Source organism: Mirounga leonina, unplaced genomic scaffold (assembly GCF_011800145.1).
Source record: "Mirounga leonina isolate KUSES-001 unplaced genomic scaffold, KU_Mleo_1.0 Mir_154, whole genome shotgun sequence".
Classification (NCBI taxonomy): domain Eukaryota; kingdom Metazoa; phylum Chordata; class Mammalia; order Carnivora; family Phocidae; genus Mirounga; species Mirounga leonina.
Genome location: NW_023270389.1, coordinates 26,813,426 through 26,834,235, shown reverse-complemented (window position 1 = coordinate 26,834,235; position 20,810 = coordinate 26,813,426). Strand labels below are relative to the sequence as shown.

General features: G+C 54.5%; 1 protein-coding gene across 2 annotated transcripts in view; it reads left to right on the top strand.

The window, feature by feature from the left end:
* The first annotated feature begins 1,974 nt into the window (after window positions 1–1,974).
* The window catches only part of PPFIA4 (PTPRF interacting protein alpha 4), a 49,213-nt gene continuing 30,377 nt past the window's right edge, over window positions 1,975–20,810 (top strand). For both annotated transcript variants that reach the window (XM_035010286.1, XM_035010285.1), the window contains exons 1-8: window positions 1,975–2,108; window positions 13,975–14,607; window positions 18,010–18,111; window positions 18,485–18,649; window positions 18,951–19,025; window positions 19,250–19,339; window positions 19,918–20,109; window positions 20,409–20,555. In XM_035010286.1, the coding sequence (XP_034866177.1) occupies window positions 14,374–14,607; window positions 18,010–18,111; window positions 18,485–18,649; window positions 18,951–19,025; window positions 19,250–19,339; window positions 19,918–20,109; window positions 20,409–20,555 (1,005 nt within the window). In that variant the 5' untranslated portion in view covers window positions 1,975–2,108; window positions 13,975–14,373. The remainder of the gene's footprint in view (window positions 2,109–13,974; window positions 14,608–18,009; window positions 18,112–18,484; window positions 18,650–18,950; window positions 19,026–19,249; window positions 19,340–19,917; window positions 20,110–20,408; window positions 20,556–20,810) is intronic.

Here is a 20,810-nt window from a genome sequence, read left to right as displayed (position 1 = left end):
CATCCCTGCAGAAATGCTAATGTCCTGTTAGTCAGAGGACTTGCTGTAGCTGGTGGACTCTGAGAAGAGGATCACGGGTGGGATTTTGGTTTTATTGTGTGTTTGCTAACAAGGTAACCTTGCTACTTGTCCTCCCTTCTCAGCCCTCCAAGTTAGCCAGTGAGCTGGATATTAGCTGGATGTTGCCATGAGATGGGCATTAATATATTCTTAAAACATGAAAATCTTGTGGGGGCAGTTATTATCACAAACCAAGCTGTTAAATTAGTGTGTGGTTTTTTTTTCCTTAATCATCCTCCCTAACCCCTGCTATTTAAAGAATATTCTTAGGAAGCAGCTGCTTAATACTGCTGCTCGTTACCCCGCACTGAGGGTGGTACTCAAAGCTGTTCACACGGAAAGTGAGCCTTGGTCAGTGAAAATCAGAATTTAGACATGTAAATGGTAAGAAACAAAAGAACCCAAAGACAATAAGCATCCTGGACAATAAGTACCTTTCACAAGCAAAAGTTGCTTCTTTGAGGCAGAAGGAGAGAAGCACAGAGTTCTGGTTCCCTGGACTGAAGATGCCAATGAAGTAGAAGGGAATTATTCTGGTGGATCGAAGTCCTCCCCCATTTGGGAGGTACCTTTAAAAGGGGAGTGAAATTAATTGGTTTAATAACTGTGTTCTGACTCAACTTCTAAGTTTTCATACTAAACTTTATGATGATAATAGGTACAATATTAGGTATTGTCTCAGCTGTTCTCTTAGCTTGATATTGACAGACACTTGGTAAAGTGTGTTATGGCTTCAGCCTTCCCTCTGCATTGACTGAGTTGCCTTTTCTAGGATGATTCATTTTAGTGAAAGGATAAGCGAAGTGTCTCAGATTTCCTCTTGAAGAACCCCAAACCACCTGGAGAAGAGTTGGAACTTTCTGGACTACTTTTGTAAAAACTGCTTTGTAATTTTCACTTTTAAAAATACATCTCTTGATTTTGCTCTCAGGGTCAGACAAACAAAATAACACAAATTTAGCTTCATTTCTCACCCTCATAATAAATCAGAATTACTCAGATTTTTCTGCCTTTTGCTGAAGATACAAGGAAACGAAGCCAATTGGTGAATATACTGGGAAGAAGAAAAAAAAATAAATGAAAAGTTGTATGTTCCACTGATTTCAACTACATACAGCGTTTGTTGCAGAAGATACAGAACATGTTGTATGTATATTTATAAATATGTACACATTGCGTGTGTATAAAAATTCTTTGCACTTGTAACAGCGCTTACTGGGTATTGTAAGGGATTGAGTAGGCACTGTGATGACACTTCACAAACCAGATGGGAAAGATGCAATTAATAGCCACATGGGACAGGGTAAGGAGCAATTCAGGAAAATGGAGAGGTTTAACTAAAATTTGTCAGTCGGGAATTTGGCATTGAGACTGTCTTCATACTATGTCTATGTAACATTTCATATTCTAGTAACCGTGTTAGCACAGCCAAGGTCCTGAATTCAGGCGAGCAATTCACCCAAGCGCACACTACGAAATGTATCTGGATTTCAAGATTCTCCACTTAAGAAACAGATGCGACCAAAAGAAAAGTAATCAATGGGCACAAGAGGGCAGGTGTGAAAGGTGACAGACCATTGGCAACGATTACAAGGCCAGGACTGAGGCCACTTTAGGGACAGGTGGTTAGATGAGGAACAAGGGTGGAGGTCAAATGGACAGGCTGTGTGCTGCGCCTCACTGGGAGGGAGAGAGGGCGCCGCTGAGCCCCGACACTTTAGTCCTCTTGGGTAAAACGGTTCTCTGCCACCTCGGGGACTCTCCAGGCCAAGCCAAGATGGCGCGCAGTAGCAAAGTGCCTCTGGTCATGTGCCGGGGCGGGGGCGGGGCCTGGAGGGAGCCGGCCAGGCCCCGCCCTTGGGGGTGGGGCCAGGGGGAGGCCGGGGAGGCAGGGGCGGGGCTTTGAGGCGCGGCGCTTCGGCGCTGGCGGAGGCTGCAGCTACCTCGGCGCCCGCTCGGCTCCCTAGGACGTGTCGGGCTCCCCGGGTCGGGGGCGGCTCCCTTCCGCTTCGGGGCTGAGCTGCCTGGCTTTCGACGACTGCAGGCAGGTGAGCGTCCAGAATCTGGAGGTGGGAAAAGGATGCCTCTTTTCCCACCTCCAGCTCCCCTCCAGTTTGGGGAGGGGTCTCTGTCTAGCGCGCCTTGGAAAACAGCCCCGTTTTACTCCGGATGTGTCGTCTCCGGCTGGCATAGATACTGCTCCCTCCGCCGCCCCTCGCCGGCCTTTGCAGTGCCCTGTGCCCTTGGGGGTGAGAATGGGGGGCAGTGCCCGGCTTGCGGGAGGGCGTGGAGTTCGCCCTCAGCTCCATCAGCCTCGGAGGAGGGGGGCTGAGGTGGCAGGTCTCCCGGTGCGAGCTGGATGGACTGCGCCCCATTTCCCATCCTGGAGAGTCAGAGAAAAAAGCACCTCTTAGCTCCTGGGCCAGCTCCGCTCATTTGGGCACAAGAGATGCTGAGATCTTCGCGCTTATCGGGGGTCTTAATCCTTCCCGCGTTGCTACTAACACCCCTTAATATCGCTAGCTCTCTGTTCCTTGAACTGCCAGTCTCAGTCTGTGCCAGAAATGCCCCCGTCTCCGCAGTGCCAGGGCGATGGGATGGAAGGAGCGGCCAACCCGAGGTCTGGTGGGGGTGGGGGTGAGAGTGGGCGCAAGCGGAAAAGGGAGCTGGAATAGATTCCTGAACTGAGAGGGTGGGAGTGGGGAGTTGACTTTGGACCGCGCAGTAGGGGTGTTTTCCGGTATAGATCCTGCAGGGTTCGATGGTGGGTTGGAAGAGAGAGGTCGGGTTGGAGGACTTGGAAATGTGGTGTGGGTGGTTTTCTTTGAGAAGGAGGACGGATCCAGGACAAGGTGCCACTAGGTGCTGATGTCACCTTTGAGGAGAGGTATGCTGGTAGTACCCAGTAGAGAGATATGGGAATTGGGGCTGCTATTCTCCTGTTCTGTGTGGTGAGCAAGTGGTTAAGGAGGAGGCTCTGCTTAGCATGGAGATCCCCTCCTGGTGGGAGCTTAAGGGGCCCCTCCAGTAGCTAGGTTTCAGGGACTTCCCTCCGTCTTTCCAGAGGTGTTGGAACTGATACCTAGTACTTTGTTCAATACCCAGCAAACATTTATTGGGCACTTACTATATGCCAAGCTCTATACTGTGTGCTGGGTCTTCTGAAGGCAATTTAGGGCCATGGAGCAGCTGAAAAGTACACACAGTAGGCACTCTCTTAACGGCCCCTGCCCCCCCATTTTGTTACATTGCTATTAAATTATAAAAAAGCAGAGCCCTGGGCGCCTGGGTGGCTCAGTCGTTAAGCGTCTGCCTTCGGCTCAGGTCATGATCCCAGGTTCCTGGGATCGAGTCCCACATCGGGTTCCCTCCTCGGCGGGAAGCCTGCTCTCCCTCTCCCACTCCCGCTGCTTGTGTTCCTGCTCTCGCTATCTCTGTCTATGTCAAATAAATAAATAAAATCTTTAATTAAAAAAAAAAAAGCAGAGCCCTGTCCACGTGCTTTCAAACAGCTGTCTAAACTGGATCCCAACCCATCCACCCCCTACCACTGTTAACTGGCCAGGTAGCCCCAAGAGAAGCTGCCTTAGCAAAAGGAACAGTTTGAAGGATTTCCCTGGGCTATTTTCTAGGACTTTGTCCTGATGCCTGAGAAGGCTGCCTGAGATAAATAGCATCTCAAAATAATGAGATGATGAATAGCACGATGATTATTGGGGGCCAAGAATGCCCTGGACACCCGGCACAGTGGGAGATGCCATCTCTGGAAGATAGGAGAGTGTGGGGGGAGGGGGTGTGAAGTGAAACCTTGTCCAGGGATATCTGGGTGTGTGCTGATGAGCATGTCATGATGTCAGAAGTGTGGAGTATATGAGGTCTAGCCTTTGGGTGATAAGGAGGGATTGGAGGGGCAGGGCAGGGCAGGCGACCAGGCTCCTGGGTCTCTTTCCTGAGTTGATTGCTAGAATCTTAGAGTTGGCAAGAGTCATCAGGGACTTCAGTGGGTCTTTTCAGAGCTTCTGAGGATAGCAGGGTGAGAGCTGGGGAGAGGAGGAGGAGTCAGGGTTGAAGGGCCAGGGAGCTGGGGGAGAGTCAGGAGTCTTTAGGATAGAGGCACTAGAGGAGGCCTTTTTATGTCAGGGACACTCTCCCCTGGGGCTCTGGGCCCTTGGATGGGTTGCTGTAGAAGCAAGGTGTGGCTTCCGATTGGCACGGAGTTGCATGTGGCATGCGTGTCCTGGAGAGGAGCTGGTAAGGAGCAGGGAGGAGAGTGGAAGCTGGAGTGGAAGCTGCCTCAGAGTCTAGGTCCCAGGTATGGGATCAGGAGAAATGGAGGGGAGGTCAGGGGGAGGGGTGGTGTGTATTGCAGCCACATGAAGTCACCATCTGTCCCCCCTCTGGCCTGCTAGCTCACTGACCTATAATTAGCTCTGGAGGGCATACGGTGCTGGCTCACAAGAGCGTGGCACTTTGGGTGGCCAGTGGAGTAAAAAGTACTGGGATGGGCCGTGGTGAGAGGGGCAGCTTCTAGGGGCCCCTCAGTCTTTGTTGTGCTGGGAGGGTCCTGTGGGAACTGAATGCTATGGGGACAGGACCGGTGTCGGGGGGGGGGGCGCGGGGGCAGGGGCGGGGGCATAGTGGGAGAAGGAGCTCTGAGCTAGCATGGTGTGAAACTCCAGGGCTGGGCGGAGCTTGAGGACTGCCCTCTCCTCCTTGGCAATGGCCCTCCAGTCACACAGGAAACATGACTGCTGCCCAACTCTTTGCTTGGCTCTCAGAGAGCCTTGGCTGGGTGCAGCAAGACCGCCCCCCACCCCACCACCATCAAGTGTCTTCTATTCCCTTGAGTGAAGTCAGCTCTAACACAGAGCAGCTTCCTGCCTGTGGGGCTGAGAGGCCTTGGCTGGGGCTGCTTCATTCTGAGAGAGCTGGAGGAGAAACTGTCACCGCTTAATTCAATTGGTCAGACTCCAAGTAGTGCTCGGTGCTGACCCCCAGACTGTGCCAGACACTGGATATTTGGTCACATGCTACTCCCTGTAGCTTTCGAACCATTGCGTGGGTATAGTAGTCCCCCTTTTCACAGGGGATACATTCCAAGACCCTCAGTGGATGCCTGAAACCACGGATAGTATGGAACCCTATATATACTCTATTTTTTTCCCCAGGCTACACACCTATGATAGTTTAATCTATAAGTTAGTCCCAGTAAGAGATTAGCAACAATAATGATAATTATTGGACTATAAATAGAGGAATCTCCTCTCTCTAATAAAATAGGACAATTATAACAATTTACTGGAATAAAAATTATGGAAATGTGGTTTCTCTAAATATCTTACTGTACTCACCTTTCTTCTTGTGATGATGCAAGATGATAAAATGGCTATGTGATGAGATGAAGTGAGGGGAATGACGTAGGCACCATGATGTAGTGTTAGGCTACTGTTGACCTGATGTGTCAGAATCATATGCTTCCATCAGTGGTTGACCGCTGGGAACTGAGATCACAGAAAATGAGGCTATGGATTGGGGGGGGGGGAGAACCACTCTATCTGTGTTCTTTCAAGTAGACTGTAAACTTTTTGAGGGTTGATGGCATATCTTACCTACCTTTTGTATCCATAACAACTCTTAACTCAGCATTGGATTCATGGAAATCTACTCAGTAGGTTAATTGTTGGATTGGATCGAAGAGGTCTATCTTCTGATTCCCTGAATTCAATGAAGCAGGGCCTCCTTGCCACCAGAAATATTTAACCTGGAGCAGAAAAGTGTCTGGGGACCCAGTATGGTGGTGTTATACACCTCAGTGGGAGAATTAGATTCTATAGGAAGTAGGTAAAGTGAAAATCCCTAAATCTCCCATAAAGCATGGTATATGGTTTTAGGTTTCTAATGCTGAACAATAATGTTAATGTACAGATATGGTATACATTATACACATTATATATTAATTATATAATGTGTACAGTGTTTAAAAAGAGTACTTACATACAATATAATTTTGTAGTTAAGTGTCAGATGAAATAGCTGGTTTGCATTATAGACTTTTATTGCTTATTTTGCTCACCCAAGATAGTTGAATTCTCATAGATGAAATATGCTGCCCGTGTGACTTCATGGCCACTGTCTTCAGATAGATAACTGTCACTTCAAAGGGGAGCTAGTTTTCCATTCAGTTGAAGAAGAAGTTTCCTTAGGACAATGAGGGCTTCCTCATTTAGTAGTGAGCTCCTGTTCCTGAAGGATAATCAAATAAAGGCTGAGCTGTTGGGGAGGTGTGGAAGGTTGGCCTACATGACCTTGGAGAAGGTCCTTCCAAGTAGGAATGTGCAGTTCTAGGTAAGGGATGAGGTGGGGTAGGCAGTGGATGGTAGGGGTCTTTGGCAGCTGCTCCAGAAGAGGACTCTCCTTTGTGTGGCTTGGAGGATGCTAAAACTGGAGGGCTCCAGGAGGGGTCCAGACCAGGACCTTGGCCTGGGCTGTTTTATGAGGAGTGACATGCTGGGAGATCCATGGGGTGACTGCCGCCCTCTCTAATGCACAGGGAGCCCTGGGCTCGGGAGACCCTGCCGTGCAGCTCTAAGGGGTGGCAGTAAGGAGAAGGGTGAGCTGGGTGCAGTTTCTTGACCTCAGCTCGCACCAGGCCGACTGCAGAGTACCCAAAATGTTGGGCTCTTGTTTGGGGCAGAGCACCTGGAACAAAGGAGGTTTTCATTCTTTCTTTATCATCTCCATCCCTCCTTCTTCTCCCTCTCACACATTCTCACACAGGTTCAAGCCCGCGCATGCACGTACACTCTTCATGACCAGCTGTATCTGCTTTCATGATCACACACGCGCGTAAGCTCTCGTGGTGCCCACGTGCTCTTATGAGTACACATGACTTCATGACTCCCAGGTGCACGTGCTTACATAACCACACATGTTCACTCTCATGACTGTACACACAACACATTGGCATGACCGTAGACATACGTCATGAGTCCTTGACATATGACCACACACAATCTGTCTCGCCATTATGCGTACCTACCCACCATTATGCACACCCACTCACTGCCCACACACAGGCTCTCAGGACCCCGTTCTCATGACTGTTCTCTTACCCACATGCGCTCTCATGGCCATCCGTACACACCACACATTCTCATGACTCTACTCTTATATGCTGTTGCATGGATGCACATGTCCCCCCACACATTCTCTCTCTCTCATAACCACCCCCCACACCCTCTGTGACCATGTACACACACACTTTAGGACGCAGTTCTGAGTACTCTGGGCCTTTCATGCCCTGGCACCTGACAGCACTTCCCTCTTGTGTTCCTGACGCCCCTCCGGGTGGCTCTGCTTTCCGCTATGGGGCAGCTCCCTAATCTATGGGCTGATCTACTAATGCAGAGACTTCTGAGCTTTTTTTTTTCAATGCCAGAAGAACCATATTTGGCCCACAGTTTTGGACCCCTGGTTTTGAAAGATTTTTATTCTCCAAATATGCCACACTGATTACTTTGTTTCTTCTTTTGCAAACAATTTTTAAGGACATATATGAGGGTTAACCAATGGCTCTGATGAGCAGAAGTTGGCTAGGGTTACTGAACTTAATGAGGTAAGTTCAGCCAAAAGCCATGTGCTGCATTCAGGGGTGCGGGCTTCATCTTGGTTGATGCAAGTATATGATCTCTGGGAGACCTTTAGAATATGGGAAGGAGTCAGCGGCCCCCCAGTGTCACCTGTGCAGGCTTCTCAGGCTGACCGCCCTGTGACACTGATGTGCAGACTCTCCGAGAGAACAGATGTGTTTGTTTAACAGGGGCCTTCTGGACACAGTACTTTAACTTACAATGCTTTTTAGAGTTGGAACCCTTTTATACAAATGAAACCTTAATCAGATGTTCAGAAACATTGACAGATTTGGAAATTAAGAAAAGGGAGTTCAGAGTCCTTTGCTTTTACCTCCCCTCTGTGCCACGGGATCGTCCCTGAGCAGCCCCCAAAGGTACTCTCTCAGTCTGCAAATCCTGTCTTCTTTTATTTCTTTAAAGATTTTATTTATTTATTTGACAGAGAGACAGAGAGAGAGAGCATGCAGGGGAGGGTTAGAGGGAGAAGCAGGCTCTCCGCAGAGCAGGGAGCCCAATGCAGGACTCGATCCCAGGACCCTGGGATCATGACCTGAGCCGAAGGCAGACATGCTTAACCGACTGAGCCACCCAGGTGCCCCATCCCATCTTCATTTAAAGAGGTAGTTGTGATGGCTCTACTTTTGGGTATTTTAGAAGAGGAAGTATGAGAAGAAGAGACTCCCAGTCCTCCTTTCCCCACTAGCCTTTGACGTTAGTCCCCCTGGGGTGGTGATAGTGAGGGTGACCATACAGCCAGGTGTGTCTCAGTTTACACCTGAGTCCTGATGTGATTGTTCACAGTGCCTCCATTCATTCTCAAGAAGGGCCTTGTTTGGACAGTAAGTCGTATGCTCACCCAAGTGGGAGGCCATGTCTCGGGAAGAAGTGGCCCAAACCTAACTTCTGGGGAGCAGCTGGGGAGATGGGCTTCACAGAAACAGGCCCAGGGGAGCCTGTTAGAGACCTCGCTCCCTGTGCCTACTTGAATGTGCACGGCATGAGGACATGGAGGGCCTGGGTGGCCGTCAGTGCCCACGGGTCCTTTGGTAGCATTTTATACTCCTCAGATCAGTTTCTGTCTTATCTCCTTGGACCCTCATGATGACCTAGAAGATCACTAGAGCATGTTATGTGTTATGACCTTCATCTTCCAGATTTGAGAACCCGAAGCCCAGAGAGATAAAGTCTCACTGCTGGTCTTTTCGGGGGCCTGGAGAACTGGTGCTTTTGAAGGGATTTGTGCAGCCATGAGAAACTGTCAGGAGAGCTTTTCCAAGAGGTTTCCTCTGGCAGTGGCTTCCTCTAGCTATATGGATTTTTAGTTTTCTTACTGTGTTCAGAGTGGGCCCGGCCTTGAGGTGCCTTAGGAGCCTAAGGTGCTAAGAGTTACCCCTGAACGTTGGGCCGTGACCCCAGCCCTCTGTGTACGTTAACTCCAGTGATCCTCATCAGCTGTCTGAGGTGGGCATTGCTATCATCCCCTCTGGGCTCATTTCACAGATGAGGCACTGAGGCTCAGAGAGATTAAGTATCTTTCCCGAGTCACATGAGTGGTCAGTGGAGGAGTCAGCATTCAGACCCATCAGTCTGCTCCAGAGTCTGCCTTGCAAAGCAGGAGTGGCCCCTGTCTTGCTCTCAAGAAGCTTTAATTTTCAGAGGGCAAGATAAATGAACCTATTCCCAGGCCTTGAGCCAGTTTTTACCATTTTGGAGTTCCTCTTCTTTGAACTTGGGCAGGCATGGCCTGCCCAGAGACGACCCTGTCACGTGTGTCTGTTCAGTTCCGTGTGTGTTGTGACCGTGTGTTGGAGCGTCCAAAGATAAGTAGGACATGGTTCTCACCCCTGAGTCGTCAGAGGAGATGATGTGTCACAGAGAGAGGTAGGAATAAAGGGCCGTGCTGGGTCCATGGAAGGGTCGATCTTACCTAGGGAGGAATCAGAAAAGGCTCCATGGACGAAGTAGTGTTTGAGGTGGGCTTAGAAAGGTGATGAAAAGTTCTTTAGGCTGACATGGAAGGGGAGACTGAGGCAGGCTGGGTGAGATGCTAGAAGGTCGTGAGCCATAGTCAGTCCAGGGAGCATGACCGTGAGCAGGGTAGGGAGTAACAGAGGAGGAGGGTCACTGGGCTCTCAGAGGAGAGGAGGAGTGAGGGCAAGGCTTTTTGGGGTGGTGGGCTGAACAGGGAGAGGGACGGGGGAGGAGAAGCTTCTGGGTTAGAGGGAAGGAGAGGTGGCTGCTGAACGTCACTGCCCTGGGACTGTAGTATCTGAAAACCACGCAGGGTGAGGGGAGCCCGGGGCTGTTTCTGCAGTTCCTGCAGGAATGTGGTGTGGTGTGTGGGGCCCAGGGCACTGCTCACAGCCCCGTTTGGAGTCCCTACGGGGGATGGGATTGAGGGAGAGATTCGGGGGGGATGGCAGCTGAGGCTTTGGGCGTGGGTCGCTTCCGGTGGGAAAGTGGCTGCTCGGGAGCATGGTGGCAGCTGTACAGAGATCTTCCTTCCCCGGGGGGGGCGGGTGGAGGAGGGCCGAGGTGAGCAGTTCCTAGGCTGCCATGGCCTTGGACGAGGGCGAGAAATCGTGAAGGAGTCATGGCCGCTCTTCCCCTTTCTCAACCTCCATCCCCTCCTTGGAGTCAGACAGACTGGGATGGAATCCTAGTTCTTCCTCTTCACAGCTCTGTAGACTTGGGCACATGACTCTGAGACCCAGTCCTCACATCTGCGGAGTGGGAAGAATTGAGTCTTCCTTGCGAGGAATTGTGAGGATTAAAGTAAGTGAATATATGACAACAGATAGCACAGCGCCTGGCATGCGGTAAATAGCCAATAAGTCAGAGCTGCTCTCATAATCGGTATTATTTTCCTGGAGGAAAATACCTCCCTTCCTCCGGTCAAGTGGGGGCACAGCCCTCCTCTCTTACCTCATCGCTCCGGGGGGCTTCCACCCTGACACCCCCTCTTTGCCTAGCTCATGGCCCACTCACAAGGGCACAGCGCCAGCTAGCTTTGCCCTGGCCCTTTGGCCTCCACGAGCTCCCTCCCCAAAGTGGGGCCGGCCTGCCATCTGGTAGGGCAGTGGGGAGCCAGCCCGTGTGTGTGTGTGTGTGTGTGTGTGTGCGCGCGCGTGTTCATGTATGCGTGCACGTGTGTGGCTGGCCAGAGCATCAGACCCAAGTGTACAACCCTCCTGTTTGTGGGGAAGAGATGGGGGTGACTTTTGAGAAACCAGAGAGGCCTCCGATTTGCCAGACACCTGGTGTGGGTCTGACACCCGCCCCCAACATGCGCACGCACATGCACACTCACCCCTACGCCTGCTCTCTCTGGAGCCCCCTCCCTCTGTTTCACAGCCTCCCCACACTCCTCACTGGCAAAGCCCCTCAAATGCTCACTTTGGGGGCTGGTAACTGTCGCCTCGGAATCAGGACCTGAGAATGTTACTTAGAAATGGTGCAGGAGTCGAGGAGACTTCTGTTAGGCTGAGATGATAATTGTGCTATTTAAAGCTGGCCCTGGAGCCAGAAGGAGCCAGGTGTCCCTGCGTGGCTGCCCTAGAGCTGCCTTCTGCTCTCCATGCTGCACCAGCGGGGCCAGGGTGGGGGGGCCCCGGCCAGCCATCTTGGGGCATCTGCCTGGCAGCACCCTCGGGCTCGTCCTCAGCCTGCTCTCCACGATGCCATTTCACTAGGGGAGGCAGAGTGGCTCCCTGGCACCTGGCTGGGAGGGAGGCTGGGAAAGGGATGGTGGCAGCCAACCTCTCTGTTGCCAGAATGATCAGGAGGATTTGGGGAGGCCAAGTTGGACCCAATAGCTAGCACATTACCGCAGGCGGCCTGAGGTCTGTTCTCCCTTCCTGAGAACTTCCCAACCCCTTCCCCGTAAGGAGTTAGCACCACCCCTCCCATAGGCCTGCCTTTGCCCACCACTCATGGTCGTTCATGCGCCCCTGCGATCCTGCACTGCTTTCTGCTTTCCCAGCCTCTGGTTATCTGTGATCTCCTCCCTCGAGGGTGGGCAGAACAAGGGTCATGGGTTCCATCTGACAGCAGAGCTCCCAGTAGGTGGTGACAAGCCCAAGGTCATCCAGCTGATCAGTGGCAGAACTGCAGCCTAGGTGTTCAGAGTCCCAGCTCTACACTACACTGCGGGATGCCTGGGGATCTTTGGGCTGAGGCTGCTCCCAGGCCCCTGAGTTCCTGAGCACGCTATCCTCTTCTCCAAAGGACAGATTCTGCCACAAGGGGCCCCTTCCCCAGCCTGGCCTTCACTCCTGCTCTCTCATTTTTTCCTGGGGTGGGGTGGAGGAGTGGGAGGAATGAGGACCCGGCTGCTGATGAGCTTGGAGAGGTCTGGGGGGGGCCATCGTGGCGTTCAGCCTCACAGATCGGAGCATTCAGGGTGAAGGGTCCTGGACACAGTGGGTGGGAGAACTGGAGGAATTGCTGGTATCAGCACCAGTGAGTTACCAGTCCTGGCAAGACTGGGCTGGCAGCCCCTCCTGTCCACTCCCCGCTGCTCTGTGGGGCGGGGATGTTGAGGTAGGGAGGGTGCAGACCAGGGTGCTACTTTTCACCTCTGTCGTTTGCTGGGACCCTGCCCTCCACAGTGGCTGTCCAGCTTGGGGAAAGGATCCTCTGGGTTAGTGTCTGTGTCTAGTCTGTCTGGGAGCATGTGTGTGGCCGCACGCCTATGTCCCAGGTCCCCAGGGTTCTGCGTCTGCCTGCATGCGTGTGTGGGCGTACCCCCATGCCGGCCTGAACTCCTGGGCCCTCTGGGAAGGGCTGTGGGGGTGAGCTCAGGAGTTCTCAAGCTGGGGCTCTAGCTTGTGTCGGATCCAGGCCCACATTCCTCCCCAGCCTCCCTCCTGCTGCTCCCATTTTGCCTGGATCCTGAGTACTTGGGGGGGGGGGGAGGTGGCTGGGAGGATGACAGGTTCAGGTGGAGGAGGCTTGACCCTTCTCTGGTTCCCCTGCTGGGCTCAGCCCTGCCACAGGCTGGGGGCTGCCCAGGGTCTGACTCCTCACATTCGGTCCCGATACCTCCTGTCCCCTCCCTGACCGTCCCAGCCTGCCTGTTGCCCGGTCAGCCACCTGCGGGGTGTCCCTGTGTCTCCCAAATGGGGAGAGGAGGGAAGGGAGGAAAGCACCATTTATGGAGCATCTCCTGTGTGCCCAGGGCTGTGCTGGCGGCCTTTCGTCCTGTTTCTCATGCAGCAGGAGCTCTGAAGACAGCTTCCTCTGAAAACTGATCAAATGGTGGCCTTCCAGCTGTGGCCAGGGGGGTTGGAGGCCGATGGCGGGCAGAGAAACCCCCAGCTGCAGCCGCCTTCCCCAGCACACCTTCGTTTGCTCTGATCACTGGGCTTCCCTGTGCCAGGCTCAAGGAGTCGCATGAGCCAGACTGTGTACACACTAACCGCCCTAGCTGGGGACGGCTGGCAGTGCCGGCAATGGACAATTACACAGAAGATGCCCAGCCATGAGCCGGGGCCCGTGCACCTCAGGAGAGTGACACCCCGTAGCCCCGCATGACCCCAGGTTCCTTCGCATCATTCAGTTCCTGCTCCAACACAGAGGTGGTGGGCCATGAAGTCAGCATGGAAGCCTGCTCTTTACCCGGTTTCAGGAGTGGGGATGATTTGAGCCAGAGCCTCTTTTCCAAATGATGGGCATGGAGCAGGTCAGGGCTGTCTGCCACCCCAGGGTCCAGCCCATGCCTTTCCAAGGAACCAGACTGTGTCAGTGGTCAGGGTAGGAGCCACCCTGCTCCTGTTTCCTATGACCCTACTAGCCCACCCGGTGTGGACTCCCATCCACGAAGAGCTCTTTAACCCTTTCTGTGCTTACCTGGGCCTAAGTGTGGGGGAGAAGGCCATGGTGGGGGCAGAGACCCTATTCCCCCGCCCCCCACTTTCCCACCCCGTGGTCTCAGGAGGACTCTGGGCAGCCTGCTGGCTGCTCCCTTGCCACTGACTGAATCATTTCTATATTTGGCCAGGGAGGCACGTGGGTGGGGAACCACTCCACTGCGGCTGCACTTCTGACAGCTGGGGGTGGGGAGAGCGGGAGGCAGAGGCTACAGCAGGCAGCGGGCTTGTGCATTCCTTGGGAGAAGTAAGGAAGGCGCCGTCTGAGTGAGTAAGCCTGGAGCAGGGCCATGTGCCAACACCTCCCTCTCCTCCCCCACCCGCTGGTCCAGGTCCTGTCTCCTGCCCCCACCCCTGCCCGTGGATGCCCTTCTCTACTCAGCTGGTCCTCACGGCAGGCTCTTCTTCCACAGACCGCTGCCCTCCAGCAACGATGGGTGTCGCTAGACCCAGCTGGGACTCGGCCAGGCTCCAGCACTCAGCCTAAGCGAAGGGCCCTTTTCCAGCCTTGCTCCGTCTGCCTGTCATGGCCACACTCGGCTGCTGCCCGCTTGTCTGGGGACATAGGGCACCCAGCCCCAGCCCTGAGAGGTTAAGCCAGGCCCTCTGGCTCCATTCCACAGGGGCGCCCCGGGCACCAGGCCCCTTTCAGAGCAAGGGCAACTGATGCCATGGGAGAAGCCCCTGCCCACCTGTCCACTCGCCTGGCACTGCCCGCTCTGAGACCCATGCACTGGGTCCCCCTGGACGTGCCAATCCTGTGAACTCCTCCCCTGTCCCCCGACACTGAGAAGGCCCTGCCCACCCCCACCATGTGTGAGGTGATGCCCACAATCAATGAGGGGGACCCCCTGGGGCCCCCCCACGGCGCCGACGCTGACGCCAACTTTGAGCAGCTGATGGTGAACATGCTGGATGAGCGGGAGAAGTTGCTGGAGTCCCTTCGGGAGAGTCAGGAGACCTTGGTGGCCACGCAGAGCCGGCTCCAGGACGCCCTGCATGAGCGGGACCAGCTCCAGCGCCACCTTAACTCCGCCCTCCCCCAGGTAAGGCCACATTGTCTGCACCTCTCTCAGCCCCTGCACTCTCTGGGCCCTCAGCTTATCTGCACCTCTTTCCATATCAACAAATGGAATTCACAGAGCATTTAACTTTCCTTCATCTCCCTACATGGGTCCTTTCCCTGTCAGTCTCAAGCTCCTCAGCCTGGAATTGGCTTCACCTGGAGAAAGGGATGGACTTTGGTGCTGGAAGAAAACTCAGCCATAGCGGCCCACTGCAGTGAGCCCATGTGGCCAGCAGGTGGCACCCTAGACTGGAAAGGCACCTCTGCCTTGCCTGCACCTCATCAGTGCCCTATTCTTGGAGGTGGTGGGTGGGGAATCAGAGGGTGGAAATGGAGAAGCCTTAGGAGATCATCTAGTCCACCAATTATTGCACAGATGGAAAAAACAAGAGGCGTTGCATAGAAAATTCTAGGCAGAGTTGAATCTAGAAGCCAGGTATCTTGACACCTGTCTTGCTCTCCTTAACACTACTGCTAGCAATGATAGTCACTGTTTCTGTGTGTTTTCTGTGTACTAAGTAAGCACTTTGTGAGCAGTTTACCTTGCTAAATGCTCACAGCAATGACGTTGGGACTATCACCACCATCATCTCCATTTTACAAATGATGGAAGATGGGGTGCCTGGGTGGCTCAGATGGTTAAGCGTCTGCCTTCGGCTCAGGTCATGATCCCAGGGTCCTGGGATCGAGTCCCGCATCGGGCTCCCTGCTCGGCGGGGAGCCTGCCTCTCTCTCTCTGTCTGTCTCTTATGAATAAATAAATAAAATCTTAAAAAAAAAACACAAATGATGGAAGATGATGCTTGAGGAGATTAGCCAGTTGCCCATCTTGTGTGTGTGTGTATGCAGGGGAGGGTTGCTGCTGGGACCGGGGGGCAGCCATGAGGAGCCACACACCTGCCTTTTCCCCACATGAGGGGAGAAGAATCAGGGTGAACCCAGGTGGGCTGCAGAAAGCTCCTGCCCAAGGCTCAGAAGTTGTGGGGGCAGAGTCTCGTAACGCTTCATCGACAGGGATATGGAGCCCTGCTGGAGAATGGGGTTCACGATGCCCCGAACAAGCCATAGATTGAAGGAGCCAAGCCCTGCCCTTGGGGCTCACAGACTAGAAAGGAGATAGATAAAAAGCCGATGATCGGAAGACCAGGCAGGGGAAGAGAAGAGTGGCCCCAAAGGTTGTTAAAACAGCATTGATGGTAAAAGTCACTTGTGCTAAGTGCTTTCCATACATTGGCTCATTTAGTCATTGTAGCAACAAGGGAGGGAGGCCTCTACTTCTATCTTACAGATAGAGGCGGAGCTTCAAAGAGGCTAGGTAACCCGGCCAAGGTCACACAGCTAACGGGACAGGGCTGGGATTTGATTCCAGCCCCACACTGGGAGCTGCAGGAAGGCAGGGATTAGGTCTTTCTTGTCTCTGTGTCCCCAGGGGGGAGCACAGGACCTGGTACACGGTCGGTGCTCATAGTACTTGTGGTTGAATGATAGGCTCCTAAGCTGGTGCTCTTGAGCTCTGTTCCAGAGAGTACTTAGAGGAGGGAGACAGCCTTCCACGGGGGAGTCTGGAAAGGTCCCAAGGAGGTGTATCCTTTGAGACAGGCTTTGAAAGATAGATGTGATTTCATCAGGTGGTGACAGAGGGTTGGGCTTTCCAGGGGGAGGTAGCCCACTGAGCAAAGGTGTGGAATCAGGACGGCTTGCTGGTGATTGGACATAGCAGGTGACCCAGGTTGACCAGGTCTTAGGATGTATGAAAAGGAACCATGAGAGAGAAACTTGAAAACCAGGATAGGAAGCTTCTATTCAACATTGTGGACAACGCCGTGCTTTGGGAGATTGTCCTGGCAGCAGTGTGCCAGATGAGCTAGAGTTGGGGAGGAGGCAGATGTCCTGGGGTGGAGAGCCCGGGGCGGGGGGACAGAGCACAGGTCCTTTGGTGGGGGCGTCATGGTGTGGGGCTAGGGGCGTGCCGAGTCCTGTCTCTGGGTATAAGTGTGTGTGTGTGTGTGTGAGTGTGTGTGTGAGAGAGAATGTGTGTGAGTGTAAGCGAGTGTATGTGGTGCGTGTGAGTGGGTGTGTGTGAGTGGGTGTGTGTGAGAATGAGTGTGTGTGCGTGTGAGAGTGAATGTGTGTGTTTGTGGTGCGTGCGTGTGTGTGTGCGTGTGTGTAACCTGAGGAGTGGAGCAGCACTGGGGCTAGGCCTGGCCTTCTGGGGGTAAGATGTTTGGCCTCCTTTGGCCATGGCCTTGACAGAAAGGCAATAATCAAAGAACAGGGTTAGAGGTCTGAGGCTTCTCAGGCTCTGGCATCCCTGGGTCCCTTGGTCCCTTCCCACAGCCCTTCTTGTCCTCTGTTGCCCAATCTGGAGCGATAAGAGGGGGTTGCTTTGGAATTCTTCCTTCAGTCATGAGTCCTTGGTGGATGAAGGAGGCTTCAGTTAGGAGAGGACTGCAGCCACCGTTCAGTCACTCCCAGACCCTGGGCATCCACAGAGTTTGGGCCACGTCTCTGAGAACTTTTCTGGAATGCGGTGATGTCTGCTTGAATAAATAGGATACAATGGACCTGGAACTGTGGGGCCAGCCTCTCACCCTTGTACACTGGTCCTGACTGAGATGGGGTGGGCTGGAAACGTGTCTCTGCGTGTCTGGGCCTGACAGTGTGGGAGCAGGGCTCCTCAAAGGGACACTGAGCATGGGTACTCGGTAAGGCCAGAGCGAGTGCCCTGGCATCAGGCACCAGGATGCAGCCCTGGACTAAGGAAGCGGGGATCCCTGGGATGTGGGCTAGAGCCACATGGCTGACCGGGCAAGTCTGCAGGCTCCCTTGCTTTCACATACGTGGGTCCTTATTTCACCGGCCACCTGTAGCTTGCAAAGCCCTGGGGAGGGTGTGGGAGGGAGCTCCCTGGGGCACTCGCTTCAAAGCCGCCTCTCTTCCTTGTCTAATATCCACCAGTCTCTGTCGGGACCTCACCATGCCAAACCAGAGGTGAGACCCCCCTCCATCTGTTTCTAAAGAATAATGTCATTAAATAGAAATACAAACTAGGGGAAAAGATCTAATTGGGTTATATTGTTGGCTTGAGGGGGAAGGGGCTGCAGAGCAGATTCGGTGACTCTCTCACTCTTGTTTCCACCTCTGTCCCCTTGTACCCTAACACACACTTGGAGTGCATGGAGGACCCAGAGATGGGGACCCCTCTGGGGGCACACATGTTAGCTGCGGCTTGTAGCCCTGCAATATGGATGGGTGGGGGCTGTTTTGGGAGCAGATGCCAGAAGTAAGGGATGCATGAGAAGATCCCACCACTGATGTGGGCATGCAGGACACTGGTCAGGGGGCAAATCCCCGAGCACTCAGGGGCCTTGGGGGTTTTCAGGAATTTGCCACCTTAACCCGGGAGCTGAGCATGTGTCGGGAACAGCTTCTAGAAAGGGAGGAAGAGATATCAGAGCTGAAAGCAGAGCGGAATAACACAAGGGTAAGTGGGGTGACCTGGTGTGTGTGTGTGTTGGGGGGCGAAGCCCCTGACCAAGGGCGTGGCCAGGGCCCATCCCAGGCCCCATGCTGACCTCTTCTTGTCTTATGTTCTGGGGTCGGTGCTAGGTTTTTCCACCCGTAGATGGGGGTAGCCCTGGGAAGGTCGGGGTCCTAGGACAGAGGCCAGGGCCGCTGGCTTGGGGAAGGTATTCAGTCGGAGCAGTGGCAGTTTACCAGCATGAAGCATTTCAATATTTTAACAACGGTGCGCACGGCCCCACTCATGGCTCCTCGGTGGTCACGTGGGCCCTGCTTCCAGCCCCTGGGGCACGTACTCACAGCCCTCCCTCTTGCCCTGCCCCCCGTCCTGCCAGTTGCTTCTGGAACATCTGGAGTGCCTGGTGTCCCGCCACGAGCGGTCGCTGCGGATGACTGTGGTGAAGCGCCAGGCCCAGTCGCCTTCAGGGGTCTCCAGTGAGGTGGAGGTGCTGAAGGCCCTCAAGTCGCTGTTCGAGCACCACAAGGCCCTGGATGAGAAGGTAGCCGGCGGGGCCCGCCGCTTGGCCCACCCCACCATCCAGCCTCGCCTCCGTGTGTCCCTCCTCGGCAATCTCTGCACCCCGTGTTGAGGGAAAACTGCCCTCTAGCTTCGCAACCGGCCCCTCCTCCCACCGGCCTAATTTCCAGGTCCTCCTGTTAGGTTCCCGCTCAGAGATGTGCCTCTTGGCAGGCCCCTCTCTTTGCCTTATGCCTCAGTGCTGGTAGATCAAGCCAGGCTCCTGCAGCTTGAGTCCCGTGGGGTCCCTGTGTCTTCCTCCATCCCCCCCTTCCCTCTGGCAGGTGCGGGAGCGGCTCCGGGCGGCCCTGGAGCGAGTCACCACTTTGGAAGAGCAGCTCGCCGGGGCCCACCAGCAGGTAAGCTGCCTACCCACCCTCCACCTGCAGACTGCAGCTCCCGGTAGCCAAGGAGGGTTCACTACTTTGCCCCACTCTGTTGTGCATTGGATTTCTTCCCCGGTCATGGCTGGAGACCGCTAGGCAACTCGAGGCTGGGAGGAGGCAGGGGACTCAGAAGGGTCTGGAATAAACAGGAAGTTCTCTTCTCTTTGACTCACTGCCCTGGGCGCTGTGCCCCACAGGTGTCTGCCCTGCAGCAGGGGGCCGGGGTTCGGGAGGGAGTGGCAGAAGAAGAGGGGACTGTGGAGCTGGGACCAAAGCGCCTGTGGAAGGTGGGTCACGGGGACCTGCGTGGCAGGGGCAGGGTCGCCCCCAGACGGGACGCGAGGGCCCCACCCTGACCTTGTTCAGGCGAGCAAATGCTTGAATGAAATTTGGGGCTTTCTCCAATATTCCAATGTCTCTTTCCTTCTTTCCCCCACCCCATCTGCGAAGAAATCGGCAGATATTTTGTGTGTGTACCCCACATACTGCTAGGCACGTAATATGTCGTCCACTTGAAGGGTTAGGCGCCATCTACCTTGTGTGTCAGTGTCAGGCCAGATCCCTTTTCTCTCCCCGAGCCTTTGTTCCCTTAGTCACGCCCTTTCCTGGGTTACAAGATTCTGAGACAGCAGGTAAACTAGAAACTACTGTTTTTCAAAAGAAACGCAGGGGAGCAAGGGTGTTTTGTTTGGTCCCCGTCTGGAGTGAGCTCCTGGGGCCCAGAGGAAGGACGGTGGCGCTGGAGGTGTGTGCGGCTTTGGAGGCGGAGCTGTGATCTGCTCTGGGTGTGCCGTCCCTGGGGTGGGCCAGGGGCGCGGGCTGCCCTGGGCCCCGATGACTGACTGATGGCTCACTGTCCCTGGAGGATGACACGGGCCGGGTAGAGGAGCTGCAGGAGCTCCTGGAGAAGCAGAACTTTGAATTGAGCCAGGCTCGGGAGCGACTGGTCACCCTGACGGCAACAGTGGCCGAGCTTGAGGAGGACCTGGGCACGGCCCGCCGGGACCTCATCAAGTCAGAGGAGCTGGGCGGCAAGCATCAGCGGGACCTCCGGGAGGTGAGCTAGGGCCCCGGCCTGCCCCCATCTGGTTGCATGTGGGCACTCAGCACTCCGGAGGGCAGCTGCTAGGATGCCCTAGGTCTGGAGGGAGGGCCAGGCCGGGGCTGGGGAGCTTAAGACTGAACACTGGGGTCCACTGTGCAGAGGAGTAGCGGGAGGGCTGGGTCAAGGTCAGAAACTGGCAGGGAGGCATGGGGAGGATACAGGCAGCCAGGCGTTGGTGGGGAGGTGGCGGCAGGATGGGGGCAGGGAGAAGCTGATGCCCTTCCCTCCCGTCCCCCCTTCTCCCGCCCTAGGCTCTGGCTCAGAAGGAAGACATGGAGGAGAGAATCACAACACTCGAGAAGCGCTACCTGGCTGCACAGCGTGAGGCCACGTCCATCCATGACCTCAATGACAAACTAGAGAATGAGCTGGCCAATAAGGAGTCCCTGCACCGCCAGGTACCTCCTCCCGCTGGTGTGGGGGCAGGCACTGTACTTGACCCTGGCAGTCCTGATGATCGTGCTGGAACCTTCCCTTGGTGGCCCAGGAGCCCCGGGGGTCCTGCAGGTCACCTTGGGAAAGGGGAGGCCATGCATCGTGGGCAGCCAAGAACCAGGTTGTCCTTGGCTCGTCTGGCCTGTCACCTGCTCCCTCCTGAGGCGGGGCCAGGAGGTGGGGGAGGTTTTGGGGCCCCCTCTTGACTCTTGGCGGCC